Source organism: Saccopteryx bilineata, chromosome 6, assembly GCF_036850765.1.
Source record: "Saccopteryx bilineata isolate mSacBil1 chromosome 6, mSacBil1_pri_phased_curated, whole genome shotgun sequence".
NCBI lineage: Eukaryota > Metazoa > Chordata > Mammalia > Chiroptera > Emballonuridae > Saccopteryx > Saccopteryx bilineata.
In genome coordinates this window covers 206,134,457-206,155,008 of record NC_089495.1, presented here as the reverse complement: position 1 = coordinate 206,155,008, position 20,552 = coordinate 206,134,457, and the positions used below count along the sequence as shown (strand labels likewise).

Sequence of the window (20,552 nt, the reverse complement as noted above, 5' to 3'; positions counted from 1 at the left end):
CAACAGAATACTCATCAATAGATAGGACAGAAGCACCAATACAGGTAACAGCTTGGCCTAAACTCAAAAACACTGCACTGAGTGAAGCAAGCCCGTCTCCAAAAGGTCACTCTCCATTTCCACGAAAATGGAAAAACAGAAAATAAAACCAGAGTCCCGTGGAAGAGTGGTCGCCAGGAGTCGGAATGGGGGCAGGGAGAGACCATGAAAGGCTAGCACAGGAGGGTGTTTTGGGCGAGGGTACTGTTGGTATCCTGCCTGTGGCGGCGGTTACGGGAATATACACATGCATTACAATTGATAGAATTGTGCACCAGAATGAAAAAGTCGAGTTTTCTGTACATTAATTAAAAAAAAATAAGAGGAATTTTTAAAAAAAAGGCAATTTGACATTTAAATCTTATAGCTGATGTATTCAAAGAGGCCATTTTCGGGATTTACCCCGCAGCAGAACGGTGTCTCAGAGAGCACCTCAGGGTCACTTTACGGTTACGGTATGCTATGGGGCTCACAGAGCCGTATGCGAAACCTCCCTAACAATCGTCACACAGGAAGAAAGAAAAACAACGGTTTTTATGTAAAAAATGCTCAGTAAACACTAACTAAAAGAACATTCATTTTAGTGATGTTTACTTGAATTTAAGCTGTAGACAACATGCCAAATATATGCCGGCTAATTTTCTTTTTTTTTAACATAAAGAGCAGCACATGAGTGGTGGTTATACTAATCATTAAATAGTGAATAAAAAGGTTAAGTAACCTATAAATAGACTAAAAGCCACTCAGAGATCATTTAAAACAAAGACGAATCTTATAACTCTTCAATTAAGATATCAGATTAAAACCATGGCAGTAGGTCAAATCAAGGATGACATGCATTTGAACCAAATAAATTACTGCCCGTGGGGATATAAGCAAGTGTGAAGCATTAATTGATCCCATAAATCTTAAATAAATAATCCGATGTGAAAACGACCTTTTGGGAAACAACCTTCTTGAATGTTTCTTGAAGGCATAGAGCATTTTAATAAAAATGTATTCCAGATGCAACAATCAAGTCAAGGAAATGGCAAGTGCTGACACCTTCCCGTCGGCCACCTTGACAATATTCTACTGCTCACAAAAATGAGGGGAAATTTCAAAATGAATATGAAGCGATAAAATAAAGAAGCATTTGATTTTTTTTTTATTATTAAACAAGAACATCAGAAAAGCAAACGACAAGTCAGAGAAAGTTGTTCAGTTATGCAAATGAGATGCAAACCCAACTTTTATTTCCACGGCGAACATGCACTAGACAAACAGCTGAAAGGACTGGAGTATCTGCACGTCCCCCTGGTCCCCTCATTTTTGTGAGCAGTGTACTTAGCAATAAGTCAGCATTTCTGTAAACCTCTAAAGGGTTCCAGTTCTGGCTGTGATGGCTCCACACTCACAGAGAAGAAATGGGAGGCCAGCCTGTCTATAAGCAACGGGTCAGACCTTCAGCTGCTGCAGTAAACCCAGTCCTCGACACAGAAACTCCAATGATGACGTCCGTCTGCACGTCCTGGACGCTCTTCATATCTTATGGAACATGGGTCCCACTGTTGCTATGATATCGGCATAGGGGGCGCTCTGGCTCAGCTCAATGGCCCGCTGTTTTTTAAGCACGAGAAAGCTGTAAAATCTAGCAGCAGCTTGCTTCCGGTCACTATTCCTGCAAAGGGTCATCAGACTAAAGTGCTTCGTTCCTGTCTTGTTGGATTCCTGGGGAAATAATTAGAAAAGAGGAAAGGAAAGGGAAACAAGGTCATTAAAGGTAGAGCAGGCCGTGGACGCCTAATGAACAACACGATAGGGACATTTTTGATGATAAGTTGCTGTGAAGCCCCTTAAATGGAAAAATGCAAACGACTCATTAGTCAGCTTAAAATCCATGCGGGTCCACTGAGCAGAAGCTTGGCTCATTGAGAAGATGCGTATGAAAGAGCTCTAAAGTGTTACACAGGTTTCTAATGTGTATACAAAGTCAGGTCTTTTAAAAAAAAGAATTGATGTTCCCATAAAATGGCTCCTGTGGAAAGTGCAATGAGTTTAGCCTTGCAGGGAGAAAACAGCCCAGAGGACTCTGGGAGGCTTCGAATACAGGGACGATGATGAGCCATCCGCCTTCCTCTCCGGAAAGTCCTGGGGGATGGATGTGACTGTTACACTCGAGCGGTACACGCACAATTACTTTTGTGCATCTCAGGGGCCGGGACATGGGGTTATATAAACGACTCCCAGCTTCTCTGCACAGGTTAAAAAGATGTTGGATTCACCCTAGAGTGCCTGTGAACCTACCAGAAAAAAAAACCCTGAGGCATGATAAAGTGTGTAATTACGGACGAAGATAGCTCCTTTTATGAAGACTCATACTTGGAATCGGATTCCTAGAAGTGTGGAATCTCAGTTAGAAACACTGTGGTGAATGCTGGCCAGCATTCCTGTGAGCACCACACGGCTTAGAAATACCATATCCAAGTCTTCTGTCTCTCTGTTTTGCCAGTTCATAACATTTAACAAATTAAGTTCAATACTTTAATTATACTTTGTTTCAACCAAAGGAGTGGCCCAGTCTCAGCAGCCTTTCAGAACCGGCAGGACAGCCTTCCTCTGTCCCCCCTTTTGAGGAGGGAGGTGTGATGTAGGTTGGGTGGCTATTCCCCTCGGGGGTGGGGGGAGCAGGGACAGCCATTTCAACTTCAAGAATCCTTCTGAAAAACACCCTGGGTGGACAGGTGCGCAAGGCTGAACACACGTACTTATTCCGTTCCCTCCAGAAATGCCCCCTGAAATGAAGGAAAAGAAACAAACGGTGGCGAAGGAAGGAAGGAGATGGAGGCAAAGAGAGGGACGGAGTGAGTGACTCAGAGCCCGGAGGGAGCTGAAAGCTAGGTGCCGACGGGAGGACAGCCAGCACAGAGCCAGCCCCTGCGAGCAGCTCACGGCCTGGCACAGAGCGTGGGGAGAGCTCAGGACCCGGGGCAACAGCATGTGATAAGCGGGAGATACCGGGAGGGGGGAGCAGGAAGCAGGAGGCTTTCCCGAAAGTCTAGTGGGGGCAGTTAGACCCTCAGGTCCCCTCCACCACCTCCGGAACCAGGACACCGCTGCTCCCAGACCCCAGCCGGCTATTTCCCCTGGGAGAGAGCAGGGACAGTCTTTTCAATCTCAATCCTTTAGGAAGAAAAACACCCGGAGGTGACCAATGGGTAAGACTGAACAGGCGTGGTTACTCTGTCTCCTCCAGAAACCCCTCGGACCTGGAGGAGGCAGGGAGCTGCTCCCCTGGAGACACCAACCACGGGACTCCAGCCTTGGGACACCAGGCACGCCGTACGGGGGAGAAGCGTCGTACCACCAACCAGGGGGCTCCAGCCTTGGGACACCAGGCACGCCGTACGGGGGAGAAGCGTCGTACCACCAACCAGGGGGTTAAGCGAAACTCTACACTCGGCACAGTAGGACAGCCAGCTTCCCCCTGACCGACGTCTGGTTCCCAAACCACGGGCATCATGCTTATATCTTCTCCCCTGGTCGGCACACCGCAGCTCGCGAGCCACATGCGGCTCTGTGGCCCCTTGAGTGTGGCTCTTCCACAAAATACCACGTGCGGGCGCTACCTCGATAAGGAATGTACCTACCTGTATAGTTTCAGTTTAAAAAAATTGGCTCTCAAAAGAAGTTTCAGTCGTTGTATTATTGATATTTGGCTCTGTTGTCTCATGAGTTTGCCGACCACTGCCAGGCGTCCCCAAACTTTTTACACAGGGGGCCAGTTCACTGTCCCTCAGGCCGTTGGAGGGCCGCCACATACAATGCTCCTCTCACTGACCACCAATGAAAGAGGTGCCCCTTCCGGAAGTGCGGCAGGGGGCTGGATAAATGGCCTCAGGGGGCCGCATGCGGCCCGCGGGCCGTAGTTTGGGGACGCCTGGATAGGCAGTAGATGTGAAGAGTAAGCTGGGAAAACTCCGTTTTGAGGGAAAAACACCTACTGATAATGATGTGTGTGTGTTTATGTCTGTGTGTGTGTGTGTGTGTGTGTGTGTGTGTGTGTGTGTGTGTGTGTGGAGGGGGCTCCACACAAGTAACTGACGATGAAGGACACAAGTCTACAAGCCCCACCCATGCTTATACGACTTCCAATCAGATATTCAATGTCTCACTCAGATAATCAGCCTGACCTGGGGCGGCACAGTGGATAAAGCGTCAACCTGGAATGTCAAGGTTGCTGGTTCAAAAACCCAGGCTTGCCTGGCCAAGGTACATATGAGAAGCAACTACCTATGAGTTGAAGCTTCCTGCTTCTCCCCACCGCCTTTCTCTTTCCCTTTCTCTCTCCTAAAATCAATAAATAAAATCTTAACAGACAAACATATAACCAAAGGTCGACCAGACATCTGACCGAAGTTTCTAACATCCAAGAGCAAATCCAAGAATAAATTTAAGAGACTCGCTAAGGAAACAGAGATAATACAAGGAGCAGAAGAAAACTACAACCTCTAAAAGTGAAGAAAAGACATCACAACTACATCCGTAAACAATGACCAGGGTGATGTTGAGAGAAAGCGGAGCAGCGGTTTGCTTAGGGATGGGAGAGAGGGGACAGGGACCAGCAAGAGGCACAGAGAACTTCCGGGGGTTGTACCTTTATGTACTCTCTTGACTGTGGCGATGGCGTCACGGGTATAGATGTATGTCAGAACTTATCTAACTGTATACTTTAACTAGGCATGGATTACTGTATATTAATTATGCATCAATAAAGCTGTTGAAACGAAATAAATGTAAAGAGTAGGATGCTACAAAACACAAGAATAACAAAAAATAAGAAAAGACTCCTTTATAACAAACAAACAAAAAAGGTAAAAGCAGAAATAAAATTCAATAGGCTAGAACAGTGGTCCCCAACCCCTGGGTTGTGGACCGGTACTGGTTCGTGGGCCATTTGGTACTGGTCCACAGAGATAGAATAAATAACTTACATTATTTCCGTTTTATTTATATTTAAGTCTGAACAATGTTTTTTTTTAAAAAAAATGACCAGATTCCCTCTGTTACATCCGTCTAAGACTCACTCTTGATGCTTGTCTCAGTCACGTGATACATTTATCTGTCCCACCCTAAAGGCCGGTCCGTGAAAATATTTTCTGACATTAAACCGGTCCGTGGCCCAAAAAAGGTTGGGGATCACTGGGCTAGAAGATAAAATTGAAGAAATCTTCTAGACAGGAAAAGAAAACACAGCCAAGGAAATTAATAAAGGAGATACAAGATTTTTTTAAAAAAATTAAAGGTTCAATTAGGAGATTCCACACCTGACCCGTCTGGTCCCTCCTGGCAGTCCAGAAAGAGAGACCAGATTAACAACTAGGAGGAAATGCAAGAAATACAAAAAATTTCCTAGAACTGAAGGACATGACCTTTCAGAATAAAGAACCCGCAATACGCTCAGCATGATGAATGAAAAAGGACCCACACAGAAGCACATCATCATGACATTTCCCACCAACAGAGGTAAAGATCTAACAGCTTCTAGAGAGAAAATAAAGGTCACTTACAAAGGATCAGCAACCAAGCAGCATCTGACTTTTCAATAACAGCCAAGAAGCCTAGAAATATTACAAAGCCTTTCAACATCTGAGATAATAGTTTCAAACGATGCTCAGAGACAACCAAACAAGTTAAAGGTAAACTAAAAAAAAAATGTTCAGGGTCCTGGCTGGTTGGCTCAGTGGTAGAGTGTCGGCCTGGCGTGCAGAAGTCCTGGGTTCGATTCCCGGCCAGGGCACACAGGAGAGGCGCCCATCTGCTTCTCCACCCTTCCTCCTCTCCTTCCTCTCTGTCTCTCTCTTCCCCTCCTGCAGCCGAGGCTCCATTGGAGCAAAGATGGCCCGGGCGCTGGGGATGGCTCCTTGGCCTCTGCCCCAGGCGCTAGAGTGGCTCTGGTCGCGGCAGAGCGACGCCCCGGAGGGGCACAGCATCGCCCCCTGGTGGGCAGAGCGTCGCCCCTGGTGGGCGTGCCGGGTGGATCCCGGTCGGGCGCATGCGGGAGTCTGTCTGACTGTCTCTCCCCGTTTCTAGCTTCAGAAAAAAAAAAAAAAAAAATGTTCAGACTTGTATGTAGGGTCTCCTATGCATTCCGTATCTCAGGAAGGACGAGCGGATGTTAACCGGAAGAAAGACCCAAGGACTGTACCAGGAAAGAGAGGAACTAATACAGGAAAGCCACAAAGGAGTTCCACAGGACAGGAAAGGGATGTCATCAGACAGAAACGGTGGAGGAGACCAGGTGGAGCAGCTAATCCAGGTTAGGGCAACGGGATGATGAGCTCCAGCAGGGATCTCTTCAAGAGAAATACAATACCCATGAATTCATTGATATATTTCACCATGCTGAAATGGATTTTATTATGTTGCCTGAGAGTTTGGAAACAAGAATCAAGGATGGGTATATAGACACTAGGCTAATGAAAAATATTATGTAATGATTAACCCCACCCCCAAAGCCCCGTAATGTTGACAAGAAAATGAGCATAATGACACTCTGAAGTTTCAATGGCAACTAATTTTTACATGGTCTCTGTGACAGCACAGCTGCTGGCTGGCCCTTGAAGTCCACCCTCCTCGTCCTCCACAGTAACGGAACCACTACCTGAGCCCAAGGCTGTTAGGTAGGGACGCCACTTCCCAGCTAGATGTGGCCAGGTGACTAAGTGCTGGTCAATGAGATGAGAAAGCAGTGCTACACACAGTAACGGGGTTGTGCCCTCACAGGGAACGCTGGCTGCCAACGGGAATGCAGACAGGGCGGGGTTAGCCATTTTGGATCCTGAGGATAAGAAAATGAGACACAGGGGAAGTGGGTCTCGGACAGCTCCGTGGGCACGGCTGCCCTAGCAGATCGTACCTTCCCCTGCGCGGAAAAGAAACTTCTCCCTTTTCAAGCCACTGACATTTTGGCTCTCCCTGACACAGTCAAACCCACCTCGTAACTATTATAACGATAACATCGTAAGCACTGAATACCGTGTTAAAATATACTGAGGAGAGGGCAGGGATGTAATTAAGCTAAATTTTTCTTTTCTGTTGAAATAAATATATTAATTAAATTTAAAGTTAAGCTATCAAGAAAGACCAGCAAAACAAGCCATGAGCAATGTGGATGCAAATACTTATAGAAACCGCTTCACCTAGTTTTTTTATGAGCCTCTGGGGGTAAAAAGGGGTGGGACACAGGACCTCTGTGCTTCCTTTTCAGCCTTATGGCACGGTACAATTAAACTTCTAAAACTACAGATGTGTAATATTTTGGTAAAAATAAGTTAAATCTAAAAATTACGTTTCCCTCATAAACTGCTATGAACTAGATTCCACACTGAATACTCGTTAATAGTCTGCTAAAAAAAAAAAAGGGACATAAATAGATGTCTAAGGGCATGGGGATCAGTAAGAAATTGATTAGAACATTTTTTTTTTTTTTAATGAGAGAGACAGACAGACAGGAAGGGAGAGAGATGAGCAGCATCAATTCATAGTTGTGGCACCTTAGTTGTTCATTGATTGCTTTCTCATTATGTGCCTTGACTGGGGGGCTCCAGCTGAACCAGTGACTGACCCCTTGTTTAATACAGTGACCTTGGGCTTCAAGCTAGTGACCACGGGGTCATGTTTAGGATCCCACGCTCAAGCTGGCGACTTCAGGGTTTCGACCCTGGGTCCTCAGAGTCCCAGGTAGATGCTCTACCCACTGTGCTACTGCCTGGTCAGGCTGATTAGAACTTCTTATTAGAACTCTTTTGAATGTGGGCACTAAAAACAAACTCCCATATTTAGTTTTGCATATACTGCTCAAAATCATCCCACTTTCCCATAATTTGGCCTCAACAAAGACATAATAAAAAACGGTTTCATTTTTATCAATACAGGTACCTAGAACATTGACGGCAACATTTTACTTTTTTTTTTTTTAGGGACAGAGAGAGAGACAGAGAGAGAGAGAGAGATAGGGTCAGACAGACAGGAACGGAGAGAGATGAGAAGCATCAATCATCAGTTTTTCATTGCGACACCTTAGTTGTTCATTGATTGCTTTCTCATATGTGCCTTGACCGCGGGCCTTCAGCAGACCGAGTAACCCCTTGCTCAAGCCAGCGATCTTGGGTCCAAGCTGATGAGCTTTTGCTCAAACCAGATGAGCCCGCGCTCAAGCCAGCGACCTCTGGGTCTCGAACCTGGGTCTTCCACATTCCAGTCCCACGCTCTATCCACTGCGCCACCACCTGGTCAGGCAACATTTTACTTATTTTTAAAAATAAAAATAGGGTTAACAAACCCTACCATCTTACCCGCAAATCATTTAACATCTGGTGTATTCTTCGATTCCACTTCTCTTCTTCAAAACTTTGTTCATCTCCCAGTGACGCCTGTTTGAGCGACTGATAAAACATTTCACTTAAGCAGATTTTACTGAATGTTTACTATTTGTCGAGCGTCGCGTTAGCTGCTATAAGAAACACAATTATAACAAGGAGCCAAACAAGGGGCCTAGACTCTGACGACAGAGAGAAAAAGACGAGCATACAAATATAGATCAATTTTTGCAGGATTTTATCAATACTCCCTAGGCTATCATTTAAAAAAAAATTTTTTTATTGAATTTACTGGGTGACACCGGTTAATAAAATTATAGAAGTTTCAGGTGCACAATTCTACACTATGTCATCTTCATGTTGTATTGTGTGTCCGCCTCCCTCCGGTTCCCCTCCAACACCATCTATCCCCCCTCTCCCCTCCCCCGCCCCACCCCTTTTCCCTCCTGCAATCTCCACACTGTCGTGTCTGTGTTCTATTTTCCTCTGCTTAATCCCTTCATCTTTTCCCCCTAGCCCTCTAACCCCTTTCTCCTCTGACAGCTGTCCGTCTGTCCTCTGTATCAATGTGTCTGTTTCTATTTTGTTGCTTTATTTTGTCCATTCGATTCCACATACAAGTGAAATCATACAGTACTTGTCTTTCTCTGCCTGGCTTGTTTCACTGAGCACAGTGCTCTCCAGATCTATCCATGCTGTTGCAAAAGGTAAGATTTCCTTCTTTTTTTATGGCTGAGTAGTAGTAGTCCACTGTGTAAATGTACCAACACTTTTTTTTTCTTTCTTTCTATCTCCTCATCTACTGATGGGCACCTGGGCCGCTTCAGATTGTGTAAATAATGCTGCAAAGCACAGAGGGGTGTCTTCAGATATACTCCCAGAAGGGGAGTCACTGGATCACAAGGCAGTTCCATGCTGAATGTTTTGAGGTAACTCCATACCGCTGTCCACAGCGGCTGCACCAGTCTGCATTCCTACCAACAAGGCCTGCGAGTTCTCTTTTCTCGACATCCTCGCCAACACTTGCTTGTGATTTACTGATGACAGCCACTCTGATATCTCATTGTGGTTTTCATTTGCATTTCCCTGGTGATTAGTGACACTGAGCATCTTTTCAGATGTCTATTGGCCATCTCTATGCCCTCTTTGGAGAAGTGTCTATATATTTAGTTTCTTTGCCCATTTTTAAATTGCATTTTATTTTTTTGGTGTTGAGTTTTATGTTCTTTATAAATTTTGGCTATTCACTCCTTATCAGATATATCATTGGTGAAAATGTTCTCCCATTCAGTGGGTATCTTTTCATTTTGATCATTTCCTTTGCTGTGCAAAATTTTTAGCTTGATGTCCCATTTTTTTTTCCTTTGGTTTCCCTTGCCTGAGGAGATATGTCAGAAAAAATATTGCTATGAGAAATGTCTGAGATTTTATTGCCTATGTTATCTTTTGGGATTTTTATGGTTTCGAGCCTAACATTTAAGTCTTTAATCAATTTTGAGTTTATTCTTGTGTATGGTATAAAAGGGTGGTCTAGTTTCATTTTTCTTTGAAAGTATCTAATTTTTCCAACACCACTTATTGAATAGACTGTCTTTACCCCGTTGTGTATTCTTGCTCCCTGTCAAATATTAATTGACCATAAAAGTGTGGATTTATTTCTGGGCTCTCTTTTCTGTTCCATTGATCTATGTATCTGTTTTTATGATTACTACATGCTGTTTTGATTACTATGGCCTCGTAGTGTGGTTTGATATCAGATAGCATGCTTTCTCCAACTTTGTTCTTCTTCCTCAAAACTGCTGCGGCTATTCAAGTTCTTTGGTGGTTCCATATAAACTTTTGAAATATTTATTCTAGTTCTGTGAAATATGCCATTGATATCTTGATAGGAATTGTATTCAATCTATAGATTGCTTTGAGTAGTAGGAACATCTTAATAATGCAAATTTAATTCTTCTATCCATGAACGAAGTATATGCTTCCACTTATTTGTATTTTCTTCAACTTCTTTCTTCAGTGTCTTATAATTTTCTGAATACAGGTCTTTTACATCTTTGGTTAAATATATTCCTAGTTATTTTATTTTTTGATGCAATTATAAGTGGGATTGTTTTCTTAGTTTCTCTTTCTGATAGTTTATTATTGGTGTACATAAATGCAACTGATTGCCCTGGCTGGTAGCTCAGCTGGTTAGAGCATCGTCCCAGTACACCAAGGTTGTGGGTTCAATTTCTGGTCAGGGCACATGCAAGAATCAACCAAGGAATGCGCAAGTGTAACAACAAATCAATGTTTCTCTCTTTGTCTCTCTCTCAAATCAATCAATTAAAAATGTTTAAAAATACATCTGATTTCTGGATGTTTATTTTGTATCCTGGTACTTTACTGAATTTATTGATCAGTTCTAGTACTTCGTGTGTGTGTGTGTGTGTGTGTGTGTGTAATCATTAAGGTTCTCTCTATATATATAGTATCATTTCACCTGTCCCAGGCTATCCTCTGATAAGCGCTCCAGACAAAAGGGGATTCTGCAGTCTTTACTGGTAGTGCCTTTCAGGGTATCAGGCCCTTACTCTGAAAAGTAGTAAGCAAAGAACACCACTTTTGACTTATCCAGCCCTGGTCAATCTGAACTCAGTTAACAGGAGTAAACAAAGCTATATAAAAGAAAACAAAACTGCCTTGCAAAGGACTTTATCTGACCTTGCTGATACTACAGAAGCTCTACCCATCACTGATGTTTAGCAGTTTGTGTCCAATGGGGTGAGAAGCCTTGTTCCAGAACGATCCACCAGCTGTCTGTCACGTTATCTGAATAGATTCATTCTTTTAAGTCTTTAAACCTTCAGAAACACCTCAGTATTGAAAAACCCTTAAGCTGAGATCCCTTCACAGGAATTGACCCGAAGCTCTTAGCAGCAGACAGCTTCTGAGCTGAGCCCAGAGCTGGGCACAGGAGAGGCGCTGACGAGCCTTAGTAAAGAGCAGGCCGACAGAGGGCTGGGGAGGAAAGTGGCACAAAGTGACCTACTTTACAGCTTTTCCTCGGCCAGCTCTGACCGGGCAGCCCCACAGCGTCCATGTCACCCTTGTCACAGCTTCCCTGCCAGCCTTCACCCTTGTCACAGCTTCCCTGCCAGCCTTCACGTATACCTCTGGGGTCCAGGCACTTCCTAAAAGTGCTTTCAATTCCATGGACTCCAAGATGATTTCAGAAAGGTCCAGAATGTTCTGTATGACGTTTTAAATCATTTGCGGCACGGGGACTGCTGAATCCCCGCTGCTACCAGCTAGACTGGCTTGCTTCCTGGTCCTGCCTATGCTGTATCCTTTCCTGCGTTCCAAAGAGACAATCTGAAAATACGGTCACTTTATTCTGAAGAGTTTCCCCATTCCCTCCAGATACAAACTGATGTTTATACCTTTGTGATCCGTTCTGGGATAAATGAGCTCGTCCAATGACTAATGTTGATTTTTACTGTTAAATTCACAAAATGATATTTTTTCAAATGTAAAGAGCCACCATGGTCCAACTCTTTGTTAAAGGTCCGTGAGACGGCAGCCTCCCCTACACTGCACGGCGACACCGACCGGGAACAGGCTCTGGAGAAAAGCCTGTGTGCTCTGCTGGAGCCTGTGCACTTGATCCATCTGGACGCCCTGCGGCTGAACCCATTGTGTGGAGAGCCCGGTGGATTATGAAGAAGCTGAATTTGTGCTGTGTTGTGGTCTGCTTGGCCCTGTATGAAAATAAGTTGTGTGGATGGAGGCAAAGAGAACGGCGAAAGCGAATCAGCCCACTGCTGGCTCAGCTGTGTAAATGTTGCGGGTAGAAGGTTCAGGCGTTCATTCTGTCTTATTTATTTATTTTTTGGGGGGGGGGTTTGTATTTTTCTGAAGCTGGAAACGGGGAGAGACAGTCAGACAGACTCCGGCATGCGCCTGACCGGGATCCACCCGGCACGCCCACCAAGAGCGACGCTCTGCCCACCAGGGGGCGATGCTCTGCCGCAACCAGAGCCACTCTAGCGCCTGGAGCAGAGGCCAAGGAGCCATCCCCAGCGCCCGGGCCATCTTTGCTCCAATGGAGCCTTGGCTGCGGGAGGGGAAGAGAGAGACAGAGAGGAAGGAGGGGGTGGGGGTGGAGAAGCAAATGGGTGCTTCTCCTATGTGCCCTGGCTGGGAATCGAACCCGGGTCCCCCGCACGCCAGGCCGATGCTCTACCACTGAGCCAACTGGCCAGGGCTCATTCTTCTTATAATTCACTCATAACAATAATGTATTTAAACATAAACTTAGTATCAGGCATTCAATGTTTTGACATTATTTACTAAGAAACTTCTGCTAAAACCCATGACAATCTTAAAAATGTCTTCAGCACTTTCAGATAGAAACTAGAGAAACGAGGGTAATAATATTATATATAAGGGGTTAGGCGGGTCAGACCTTACTGTTTGTTTTGTTATTGACTTGTGGCCCTTTAGGAAGACTATTTTCTTTTTCTGATCTCTAGAAGTCACATACATACATACATATACATACATACATACATGCACACACACATATATTCAATTTCATGGGACTTTACATCCCATGACACACGTGTGTGTGTGTGTGTGTGTGTGTGTGTGTATGCCTCTGAGCCATATTATATTTTGGAAAAAAATGACCAAACATTTTTCAGTAAATAAGGTGAATAAAGAAAAAATTTCTTTTTTTAGGCCCTGGCCGGTTGGCTCAGTGGTAGAGCATTGGCCTGGCGTGTGGATGTCCAGGGTTTGATTCCCAGTCAGGGCACATAGGAGAAGTGATCATCTGCTTCTCCACTGTTCCCCTCTCGCTTTTCTCTCTCTCTTTCTCTCTCTCTCTCTCTCCCCTGATCCTGCAGCCATGTCTCGATTGGAGCAAGTTGGCCCTGGGCACTGAGGATGGCTCCATGGCCTCCGCCTCAGGCGCTAAGAAGAGCTCGGTTGCTGGGCAACAGAGTAACAGCCCCAACTGGGCAGAGCATCGCCCCCTAGTGGGCTTACCAGGTGGATTATGGTCGGGGTGCATGTGGGAGTCTGTCTCTCTGCCTTCCCTCCTCTCACTAAAAAAATTAAAAAACAAAAATTTTTAAATCATTTAAAAATTTTGTTTCAGTTACAATTGACATACATTATTATATTAGTTTCAAGTGTGCACCCCAGTGGTTAGACATTATATAACTTACTAAGTGATTTGTCTAATAAATCTCGTACCCATCTGACACAATACTTAGTTATTAGATTATTGACTATATTCCTTATACTGCACTTTACATCCCATGACTTTTCTATAATAACCAATGTGTGTTTCTTAACCCTTCACCCTTTGCACCCCTCCCCCACACACACCTCTCCCATCTGGGAACCGTCCACACATTCTCCTTATCTATGAGTCTGTTTCTCTTCTGCCTGTTCATTTGTTTTTTAGAGTCAATTGTTGATAGGTAGATATTTATTGCCAATTTATTGCCCGTATTTTTTTTTTTCCTTCTTTTTTAACTTTTTTTTTTTCTTTTTGTATTTTTCTGAAGCTGGAAACAGGGAGAGATAGTCAGACAGACTCCCGCATGCGCCCGACTGGGATCCACCAGGCACGCCCACCAGGGGCGATGCTCTGCCCACCAGGGGGCGATGCTCTGCCCCTCCGGGGCGTCGCTCTGTCGCGACCAGAGCCACTCTAGCGCCTGGGGCAGAGGCCAAGGAGCCATCCCCAGCGCCCGGGCCATCTTTGCTCCACTGGAGCCTTGGCTGCGGGAGGGGAAGACAGAGACAGAGAGGAAGGAGGGGGGGGGGGTGGAGAAGCAAATGGGCGCTTCTCCTATGTGCCCTGGCCGGGAATCGAACCCAGGGGCCCTGCACGCCAGGCCGACGCTCTACTGCTGAGCCAACCGGCCAGGGCCCCTTCTTCTTTTTATTAAAGAAGATCCTTTAACATTTCATGTAATACTGGTTTGGCGGTGATGAACTAACTCCTTTAGCTCTTTCTTGTCCAGAAACTCTTTGTCTATCCCTTGATTCTAAATGGTAGCTCAGCTGGGCCGAGTAATATTGGTTGTAGGTCCTTGCTTTTCATCCCTTTGAATATTTCTTGCCCATCCCTTCCGGCCTGCAGTTTCTCTTGAGAAGTCAGCTGGAAGTCTTACGGGAGCCATTTTGCAGGTGACCGTTCTGTAGGTAACAGCGGCAAGAGTGCCGTTTTGGAGGTTCTCTCTTTGTCTTTAACCTTCTGCATTTTAGTTATGATGTGTCCTGGTGTGGGTCTCTTTGGGTTCATCTTGTTTGGGACTCTCTGTGCTTCCTGGATGTGGGGGCGCTGGGACCCCTCACTCCTCAAGGGCAACCTCTGTAGCGGAGATATCCCTCTTGATTTTTATCTGCCACCCATGGGTGGGGGACCAGCCTGCTCCACATCTCTGCCCCATCTACCAGTCTCCACGTGGCTTCTTCTTCTCTTCTTTAGTTCCCTAGTTGTAGGACTTCCATTCAGCCAGATTTTAGGCGGTTCTGAAGGACGGTCATTCTGCAGGTTAGTTGTAATCCTGATGAGGTTGTGGAGGATGTGAGTACTGTGTGTAACTATGCTGGCATCTGGACCAGAAGTCTCCTAAAGCAGAATTTCAAATGCCCTCAGCTACACCCCAATACAATTCTGCTTCTCTACAGATGTAATAAAAATAACTTAAAACAACAATTCTCAACATTTTAAATCTGTGACTGCTTTTGATAAGCATAAAATATCTCACAGCTTCCTTTAAAATTATTTGAAGTTTCAAAATAAAAAAGTCAAAGCAATTCTGAATGTGTATTATCAAACCACTCACACACATCTCTGTTGAGATCACTAATATAAATTATAATTTTAGAAAGTCACATGATGGCTCTAAAAAACAGTTTTTAGGTAGACACTGTCTTAAAAGCTAATCATCTAGGAACTAAATTTTAAAGAACATTTCCAAGACTGTACATACATTTACCAATCCAACTGGACAATTTTCAATTTCTTGTACCACGCTGACATTCACCAAAGAGGATTCCTCAGCAGCCAAAGAAACAATATCCTGCTAAAGCAAATTAGAGAAAACCAGGGAAGTTACCACAGCAGTAGCAGTCATCGCAGGGACAATCTCATTTTGTTAAATGCTCTAATCACCCCAACGCCCACTTATAAAGCTAATTTAAAATACTCTATCCCAGGCAGGCAGCCCCGACTTAAATCCTCCTGATTTCCAGATGCCTCCCACAAAGGAAGAGCTTGCAGGCCCCTTCCGGCCTGGCTCCCTATCCTGATCACTCCCATTTCTCATGACACTGCAGGTCTCCTCACAAACATCTCCGCTGCTGTGAGGCATCTTACCCATCCCCGGTCCCCTGCCGCTAGTCTCATGCCGGGGACCAGGTGGCAGAAGAAGATGTGCAAACAGAGGCAGTGAGAACAAGGGAAGGGACATTAATATCCCCACCCAGGGCCATGACAGCATTCTTGCCACCCTGCTGGACCCGTCACTGGCAAAAAGGAAGAAAAATTGCATCTGGAAGGGAGCAAAGACCTAAAGGAAGAAGGAGAAAGAGAAAGCCAGCAGGCCTCCCTTCCCCGTCCTCTCCCTTCTTCATTGCTATAGAAGCTGTCAGCCCTCCCGCCCCCGTTCACCTTCAACCCGTCCCTAAGCTTCCTTCTCCGCGGTCGCCTATGGTCCGGATTAAGTCAGGCGCTTCCTACCACGGTGTACTCGATTTTTCACCTCAGCTTTTACAAATTGTAGTGAATACAGGGAGCTGCATTTTATTCTTTCATATACATGTCGGTGGAGACGTACGTTTTTCTCTTTTCACTCTTGTGAACAGTCTACATGTGAGGTACTCTCAGTGTCGCAGTTACTTGACACAGAGATCCGGTTTAACGAAGATGGAAAAATGACTCATCAGAGCCAGTGCGTTCCTGCCCCTTCAGACCGACTGTGCCCCCCTTGCCGACTACATTCACAGTTGGTCACCATTCTGGGGGAGCAGCACGAGAAGGGAACGGGAGCTCAAAGCGTAAGCACAGGACAAAGGGGTAAAAGGGTCAAAAGGACCAGTGCATCAATCTCTTGCCTTCACTTCAAGCACTTGGGAAAATCAATTTTGTTAACACGTTCAACAGCCACCAAGTACACAAACTTGCTTAGTCGTAATGTTCAGTAGCAGTGCCAAGCCATGCCCGAGCCCAAATAAAGAGTACTGGAAACCCAGGATCTCTACACCCAGCATGTTATCAGATATTTAGCAAAAACACGTTCTCTTCCTATGCCTGATGAAACTGTCTTTCCTCGCAAGGGCATTCAGTTTCAGTGTGGATGGACTCTGAATTCCCTGAGTGGTTATCAAAGCACAGTAAGGATGGAACAGACTAGAAAAGCCCTGGTTTATTTTTATTGGGTGTGGCTATAATATTTACATGTGTGTAATCAATAAAGTAACAACTGAGAAAATATTTTAAAGTACATTGTTTCCAAGTAACTATGTTTTTTTTTCCCCCAACTATGTTTTCCAACTGAAAGTTATGTCTGTAAATAAATTTTTTTCTGAATTTTATTTCGGTCATGGATCTTAAGATGGTCTTTCAGATTCAAGGCTAATATAACTGTGGGTCTGCAACATATTATTCTGGCCCTGGCCTGTTGGCTCCGTGGTAGAACGTCAGCCTGGCGTGTCAAAGTTCTGCGTTGGATTCCCGGTCAGGGCACACAGGAGAACCACCCGTCTGCTTCTCCAGCCCTCCCCTTCTCTCTTTCTCTCTCTTCCCTTCCTGCAGCCATGGCTTGACTGGTTCAACTAGTTGACCTCAGGCGCTGAGGATGGCTCCATGGCCTCGCCTCAGGTGCTGAAATAGCTCAGTTGACAAGTAATGGAGCAGTGGCCCCAGATGGGCAGAGCATCACCCCTAGAGGGCTTGTCGGGTGGGTCCTGGCCCGGGCGCATGCGGAAGTCTGTCTCTCTGCCTCCCCTCCTCTCACTTAACAATAATAATAATAATAATAATAACAACAACACATTATTATTATTATTCTTAGATGTGGGAAGGGTGAATTTATGATCAAAATCAAAACATAGGTGCACTGTCTAGAGTCCTAAAAGAGTCCATGACCTTGAATGTGGGGCCTAGTAGTATTCTCAGCATATAACCAGATTCAAGTACAATCACTTATTAAATGTACTATGCAAAATACTACTTCAGTATGAAATTACTTATCTTGTGCTTTACTATTTAAACTTCTAGAAAATATTGTTCTGTGGATACAAATCATGTTTTCTGTAGTACTACTACTTACTAAAGAAATAATAGGCTGCTATGACATGAAATACAAACTATAAGTGTAAGAAGTCTCAACATCTCCTCTGATATCTGTGTCAGAGAAATAATATTATTTTGATTCTCTTTGGTTAACTTACCTCAGAGTTAATATTTTTATTGGTATCCCCACGAGAGCTACAACTAGATCCATTGATCCCATTCCTCCAAGTTTTGGGTTGACTTAACTTACGCCGGAAATGTGTATCTTTCATCACGGAGGTCTCTGGATTATTAAGAAAGTAAAGATTTCACCAAAAATATCTTTCCAACTTAAACTGGAGTATGATTGTCACAGAAGAAAACTTCCGGCATTGGAATCCATTTAAGCAAAGGCCACACAAACTCGCCATGGTTCCCGAGTCTCACGTATTTATCTTCCACTTCCCCACATCCACCTCTCGATCACCTCCCTCCCAGCCTCCACCAGCCGGCTCCTCGGCACTCAGCCCGCACATTCACACACGGACAACACGGATGGTTCAAGCCCACCTCGGTATTTCGTTCAGCAGATTTTAATAATTTCAGGAAGGGTGAGAGGAAGCAGAGGCTCACTCACCACATACGCTGGTTTTATTACTCCTTTCTATAACAGTCACAATAACAATCGGCAATTATTGACACTCCGTGGACCCTCCGGGTGTGTGGAAATATGTGTCTCGGGTTAACCACCCGTGTTGTTTAAAATGCTATCACTAGGTAACTTTTCATGTTAGTTGTTTTAAAAGGAAACATTATCTTACTAGATATTAAGATTTTCTTTGTTGAAGGTTTGTGAGCTCTACCTTTGGGGGTGGAGGAGGAGGAGGGAAAGCGTGAGATTAAAACTATTACACATTGTACGTAAACGTCATCTTTCTATGTAGCTTTACCGACAGTGATCAACCCACAAAGCAGAGAGATATAACGCTGATATAACACTTCCGTTTCAATTCAAATACTCTTCGAGAGCTATCATTTATAGTTGGGAATATTAAAATGGGTCCCATCCTCATTTTGAAATGTAAAAGAAGAAATTCTGGGTTCTACAACATCCCCCGCAATCTCAGCAGAACCAGGGCGTCTTACCTACGATGTTTGCGCCTCCCATTTCTTCCTTTATTGATTCCTTCTCTACCAACTTCCTTCCAAATTTAAAGCCAGAGGACAGAAAGCATTGCACAAACAACTGTAAAAAATACGCATGTTGGTTTCCGGTTTCTGTACAAGCAAAGCAATTCAATAATATACAGGCACACACGCTGAGTCAAAAGTATGATCCACGCACATCCATACAGCAACTTCATTCAAACGAACGGTATATTTTCTCCTAAGTTTAAATTCTTGACTATACAAGTGTTCATATCCATTCATTTATTTATATTCATTTATCACCAAATACCACAGCCACGCCGAGGGCTGGGAACGATTACCAGTCTCAGTTCGCTGTGAGTCAGGTCCTGGGTAGCGGTGGACAGAAGCGTGCCCACCTCGCCCTTCCTCTTCCACATCATCAGCCTTTGGGTGGGGGGCGCGAGCTCCAAAACCATGAGAGTGTCGGCGAAGGAGGTTAGCTGTCTGTGCATAATCCTGCTGCTGAGCTCCTTGACTGGATCTATGAGCAATTTCCTCTTTTTGATTTTCCTTTTCCAAGCAATGTCTAAATATAAGAAACAGGCACAAGTGTGACTGGCTGTCCGCCTCTGGAAAATGCTATTCTAGGCACTGCCTAGCGAAGAAGCGTCTACTCCACAATGCAACCTGCAGAGCTGCACAGAGAAGGAAATCTTCTCTCTACCGCAAATCATTATGCTTTGCAAAGCTTCTGCACAGCCAGAGTCTCCGGGCAGCCCGGGGCTCACACGTTCTGGACGGTGTGGCTGCAAGGTTCTGAGGTGGGGCTCTGCCCACCGGCTCAGCGGACAACTGAGGCAATATGGAGCAGGGGGTGTCCACAGGGAGGTCGGTCAAAGCAGTGGTTCCTAAAATAGCTACATAACAGAGTAACTTTGAAACATTAACTTGTATTTGCCAGGCATATTGTTTTCCCTGCCCCACTGAAGTTCATTCACAAAGTCCAAGTGGGTAGCCCATGGGGTTTCCCTCCTACAGGTAATTTTACTAGGTAGAAAGCAGAGGTCAACGTTTTTCCATAGTAGAAATGCAACAGGGGAGGGAGGGCGGGTTAGATTTCCAGGAATGAGAAGATCTGAGGTCAGCGGGAGCCCGGAGGAACAGGAACTGGCTTGCTGCTGTGCCTCAGTGAAATCCCGGGAGCACGAATCCCAGAGGGGCTGGCTGTGTCGTGACCCCAGAGGCCATGTGGAGGCTGGGGCGGTGAGCACTCCAAACTGGTGTGAGGATGACAGATGTTCCCTTCCACGTTCCCTTCCACTTGCCACATACTTCCCCCAAATTCTGATACTGCATGGCTCAAGGCAGATCATGGAGCTAGCTATATGCAGGCTGAAATTCTTGCCAGCCCTGCGGGATACAGGCTCGAGGTTGAATTTGGTAGAGAGAGAGAGAAAAAAAAAATGAATGTTTTTTTCCTTGCATGCCTGAGTTTATAAACTGAAATCCATATCAATTAGACTACCTAAACCTAATGCAAGTCTTAAAAGGTCTAGGTATATATTCGATTCCTATTTATTATTCCTAAAAACACGCTTGAGGTTAACCATTAGAAGAGAGAGTGGGGGCAGAGCATCGCCCCCTGGTGGGCAGAGCGTCACCCCCTGGTGGGCGTGCCGAGTGGATCCCGGTCGGGTGCATGCGGGAGTCTGTCTGACTGTCTCTCCCCGTTTCCAGCTTCAGAA

The 20,552-nt window shown here is 45.0% G+C and overlaps 1 protein-coding gene across 1 annotated transcript in view; it reads right to left on the bottom strand.

Annotated features, from left to right (window-relative positions):
• Positions 1–1,533: 1,533 nt before the first annotated feature.
• Positions 1,534–20,552, bottom strand: part of RAD21L1 (RAD21 cohesin complex component like 1) — a 32,058-nt gene continuing 13,039 nt past the window's right edge. The window contains exons 9-14 of the mRNA XM_066236123.1: positions 19,167–19,393; positions 18,823–18,922; positions 17,856–17,980; positions 15,401–15,487; positions 8,376–8,453; positions 1,534–1,749 (exon numbers count right to left, since the gene is read on the bottom strand). Of these exons, the coding sequence (XP_066092220.1) occupies positions 1,561–1,749; positions 8,376–8,453; positions 15,401–15,487; positions 17,856–17,980; positions 18,823–18,922; positions 19,167–19,393 (806 nt within the window). The 3' untranslated portion in view covers positions 1,534–1,560. The remainder of the gene's footprint in view (positions 1,750–8,375; positions 8,454–15,400; positions 15,488–17,855; positions 17,981–18,822; positions 18,923–19,166; positions 19,394–20,552) is intronic.